The sequence below is a fragment of the Pteropus vampyrus genome, unplaced genomic scaffold, assembly GCF_000151845.1.
Source record: "Pteropus vampyrus isolate Shadow unplaced genomic scaffold, Pvam_2.0 Scaffold452, whole genome shotgun sequence".
Classification (NCBI taxonomy): Eukaryota; Metazoa; Chordata; class Mammalia; order Chiroptera; family Pteropodidae; genus Pteropus; species Pteropus vampyrus.
The window spans coordinates 145,574-150,247 of NW_011889233.1; the positions used below are offsets into that span (position 1 = coordinate 145,574).

Here is a 4,674-nt window from a genome sequence, read left to right on the forward strand (position 1 = left end):
TGCCTGTAACTCCCAGGTTGTGCTGCCAGGGGAAACAGGACCACTTCATGGTTTGCATTATGCTTAATTTTATAGTTATTTTCTTTTTAATGATTCATGATACTGATTTTACTGGTTTTCCATTTAAGAGAGGGATACATGTTTTTTTGTTTTGTTTTGTTTTTTAAACAAAACAAAGCCTTCTCTTTCATGAAAAGAGTGAGGGGTTAACAGCATGGAGGTAAGGAAGTGTCCGTGGGCCACAGCGAGGTGGGAGCGGCTTGGGTTTGAAACACATGGCTGCTGGGGTAACCGCTTTGGGGGCAGATGCAGGTACTTGCCAGTGTGTGATCTCAGACATGGGTCTCCACTTCTCTCTCTGTTTCCCTCATCTGTAAAAAGTCTTCTTAGGGTTAGTGAAATGATTAAAAGGGCAAATATGAGCAAAGAGCTTCGAGCAGTGCCTGCGCGCAGCTAGCCTTCAGTAATGCCAGTAGTCACTGCTATTGTGACCGTTACTAGTTATGTGAGCGTTTCCTATGAGCCAGGCATGCTGTTCAACACTTCATCGATTTCTCTCTGCAGCCTCTGGGGGAAACGATTATTCTTTCCATTTCGCACCTGAGAGCTCTGAGGCTCAGGCAGGCGAAGTCAGTAGGCAGCGGGCAGGGCTGCCGGAGCCGCTATGTGGGTTGTGCACTGCAAAGGATGTCACATCTCGGGGGCACCATTCTCACTGTGGCAGATGTAGACCGGTGTATTTATCATGATTTTCTGATGCGGACGTCAAGTTTCTTAAGATAGAGGTGGCTTTTTTCTATTTCTCACAAAGGCACCCTCAAGGCAGGGTGTGGTAGCCCCATGGGCCATGGTTAAGGCTGGGGAACTGGGCCAACCTGGGTTCAAATTACGGCTCTGCCACTGACATATCGTGAGACTTTGGACAAGTGACTTGGCATCATTTCCCCTTCTATAAAATGGGGTAATAGTCTTCCTCCCTCCCTGGGCTGATGGGAGATTAAAAGAAGTGACACAGGAAGGCGCCCATACATAGTGAGCCCTCAGTAGATGGCAACTTCTACTGTGGTTGTTATCAAAGAACAGAGGAAAGACTGTGCTGGGGACAGGGAGGCAGCTGGACAGAGGTTGGTACAGGGCGGGGCTGGAATGGCGTCGTCTCTCTCACAGAATACATCCAGTCTGTGTGCCTCCCAGCGGCTGGCCAGGCCCTGGTGGATGGCAAGATCTGTACAGTGACCGGCTGGGGCAACACACAGTACTACGGTGAGTCCTGTCCTCTACCTGGGAAGCCACCATTAGGGAGACTGACCCAGGCTGGTGAAGGGCAGTCTGGTGGGTTGAGTGCCTGTTGGCCCTGGGGTGTAGGGTCACTGAGGAGCCTGGGATGGGCACTACAAGGGAAGGAGGATGTGCATGCTCCCCAGCTCTGGCCAGCCTTGCCCACACACCCCTAGGCCAACAGGCTGGGGTACTCCAGGAGGCCCGAGTACCCATAATCAGCAATGATGTCTGCAACGGCCCTGACTTCTACGGGAACCAGATCAAGCCCAAGATGTTCTGTGCTGGCTACCCTGAGGGTGGCATTGATGCCTGCCAGGTGAGGGACTGTAGGGGGCAGCCACTTGTCCAGGGATGGAGACACAGGACAGTGGGTGGTTGGGCTCCCTATCTCAGGGCCAGAGGGCTGTGACCACAGCCCATGGCCATCTGAGAGGGCCTCAGCAAGGCCTCCTCTTCCCCTACCAGGGAGACAGTGGTGGCCCCTTCGTGTGTGAGGACAACATCTCTCGGACACCACGTTGGCGGCTGTGTGGCATCGTGAGCTGGGGCACCGGTTGCGCCCTGGCCCGGAAGCCAGGTGTCTACACCAAAGTTGGTGACTTCCGGGAGTGGATCTTCCAGGCCATAAAGGTGAAAGTCGGGCTCAGATAGAGCCAGAGGGCGGAATTGTCTGGGACTCTCATGGGGAAAGGGAGGAGGGGTTTTCCAGAGGCCTGTGCTTAGGCCTAGAAGAGGCACCCTATGGAACCTGTGGGTTTCAGAGGCCTTCTGGGGAGGGGAGGTTAGCTGTGGGACTTTTAGGGAAATCTCTCAGACCTCGGAAGCCCCCAATTGTCTTTTCCCAGACTCACTCCGAAGCCAGCGGCATGGTGACTCAGCTCTGACCTGTGACTTCTCCTTCTTGTGCACGCCTCCAGGGCCCAAGTTGATCTAGGTGGCCCCAGCCTCACATGGTGGGGTCTACCCTGGCCCTGGGATGGGACGTTTTTCTTCTCAAGCCTGGCTCACAGGTCCAAGGATACCCTTCCTCCAGGGTCCTCTTTTCCACAGTGGCGGGCCCACTCAGCCCTGGGACCACCTGAGCCTCATCTTCCTGACCCCCATGTAAATATTGTTCTGCCATCTGGGGACCCCAACTTGGGTGCCCCTGATGACAGACTGCTCTTTAAATAATAAAGATGGTTTTGATTAACGTGGCCTCTGAGTTTGCAAATGTAAGCAGCCATGAGGACATTTCTGGGAGAGGGAAAAGAGGAATTAGGACCTAGAACCAATCAAGCAGGGACCGTGATCCTCTAAGTTCCACTGGCTTTTGAGGAAAGATTTTAATTGGCTCACTTAACTGGAAATGGCCTGTAGCATCTGGCTTTAGATACTGCTGGATCCAGCTGCTCAAATATTTTTCATTAGGACTATGCCTCATTTCCTCTCAGATCTGCTTTTCTCTAGGTCAGCTTCACTTCCAAGCAGCGTCCCTGACAGCCAGAGACAGAGATGTCCCCTCTACTCACCCAAACTAGGCTTATATGCTATGGACCACTTAGTCACCCCACTGTAAAGAAAATGCTTCTTTCCCAATAGCTATAGCAAAAAACAAACAAACAAACAAACATCACCTCAGCCTGGCTCTCACTGGACAGATTTGGGTCATATGCTCAGGCCTCATCAAATCACTCTGCATCTGATGCATGGGATCGAGGGGAGGTTTGACCCCTCAAGAACTTCATGAGTGTTGGGAGTTCCTCAAAGGAAAATTGGGTGCTATTTCCAGAAAAATGGATTACATGCCCAATAAAAAAAGCCATCCGTCTTGGGCCAAAGTAGGAAACAGGGTCTTGTAGGATGGAGACAGGAAAACCAAGCCCTGTGAGCACAGCCTGAGATCCCCATCCCTTCATCCAGGCTAGAGGTTGGGTCTCACCTCTTGAGAGCATCTGCATATCTTGTGCATGTAGGGGGGCTGATGGCCACCAGGGGGCGCTGCTGCCCCTAACCTGAAAAATGAAGGTTTTTTTGGTGGTTGTTTTGTGTTTTGTTTTTTGTTTTGGCTGAGTCTTGTCCTTGTGTTGTTGAAAACCAGATGCTCTGCAGGAAAACACTCTTGGGGTGCCTGTTTCCCATGACTTTCAATAACAAAAATGATAATGTTTTGCCCATCAACTATAAGCCCCCCAAGCAATTTCCTAAACCGTAAATAGACACAGGAAAGTGCCATTGAATAACTCACTATCCATTTGGAAAATGCTCTAAGCATCAGTCTCTGAACATGAAACTGCTGGCATGGTTGATCCCCACCATTGCTTTGTCTATTGGGAGCACCCCAGCCCAACTCTTGTTTTCAGAGCTCCACGCAGTTTTTGAAATCATCTGCATGTGGCTGTGCTGTCCTACTCATCTTGTTTGAGAATTAATTGGAGATTTGACTCACATGTGGCTTTGTTAGAAATGTATTGAGTTACGGAGCTGTGACTGTAAATTTTCCTTTGTAATTATCAGCTGAAAAGTGTACTGGACATGTGTTTTATGACATTCTGGGACTCAGAGAACAAGGCCCATGCTAGGGGTTCTGAGCAGACATGACTATGTACTGGCCAGGAGGGGCTGGTCTGAGGGGGTCTGAATACAGCTCTGTGGAGGACTGAAGAGGGCATGGCCCCGCCTTGGGGGATCTGAGGGGATGTGGCCCTCTTCTAGGTATATGGTGGGAGTTTGGGCATTTAAAGTCAATATGCGGTCTGGGAATTGACTGGGAAAAAGTCAACCAAGCGGCCCCTCTGGGTTCTGCCAGCATCATTGCTGTCTTGGAAGAGGAACGGGCTGGGCAGATTGTGATTGACTCAGCCATTCGCCAGTTTGGATGCTAGAGATCAGTGAGCCTCAGTTTCTCCTGTTTTCACCAACCTTGTCACCCGCCCCAAGAAACCATGCAGAGATTAGAAAAATAATATCGCAAGGTTGCTTTGAAGTTCTGTTAGGATTTTGGTCTTCAGAAAAGCCGAATATCAAAACTCTTACTCCTGTGTCATTGCTGTGCTTCTCCGAGCCAGAATTATTTGGCCCATCTTATCTAATTAATGTAACCACGTCAGAAACACAAGCGAGGCTCTGCACTCATAGTTATTGTTTATATCTGAATACTCACTTTCGAATATAGAACAGCCTTCTGGATGTAACTTGGAACAGAAAGCTCCGTATGTGGTTTATAAGCTGGCATTCTCCAGTCGAGTTAAAGGAGAAATGTACAATTATTCTTTCACAATAATTATTCTGCAAGGAAAATGGAACCATGATTAACAATGATTGCGATGGCCACTAATTTTACATTCAGAAATAATTATTGTGAATGTTCAAATAGCGGTGTAAGTAGAGAATGAATTTCAGTTTCTGCAGAAA

At 49.4% G+C, this 4,674-nt stretch overlaps 1 protein-coding gene across 1 annotated transcript in view; it reads left to right on the forward strand.

The window, feature by feature from the left end:
* Positions 1-2,457, forward strand: part of HPN (hepsin) — an 18,177-nt gene extending 15,720 nt beyond the window's left edge. Inside the window, exons 9-12 of the mRNA XM_011381742.2 lie at positions 1,168-1,263; positions 1,455-1,597; positions 1,747-1,911; positions 2,127-2,457. Coding sequence (XP_011380044.1) covers positions 1,168-1,263; positions 1,455-1,597; positions 1,747-1,911; positions 2,127-2,165 — 443 coding nt within the window. The 3' untranslated portion in view covers positions 2,166-2,457. The remainder of the gene's footprint in view (positions 1-1,167; positions 1,264-1,454; positions 1,598-1,746; positions 1,912-2,126) is intronic.
* The last annotated feature ends 2,217 nt before the right edge of the window (positions 2,458-4,674 follow it).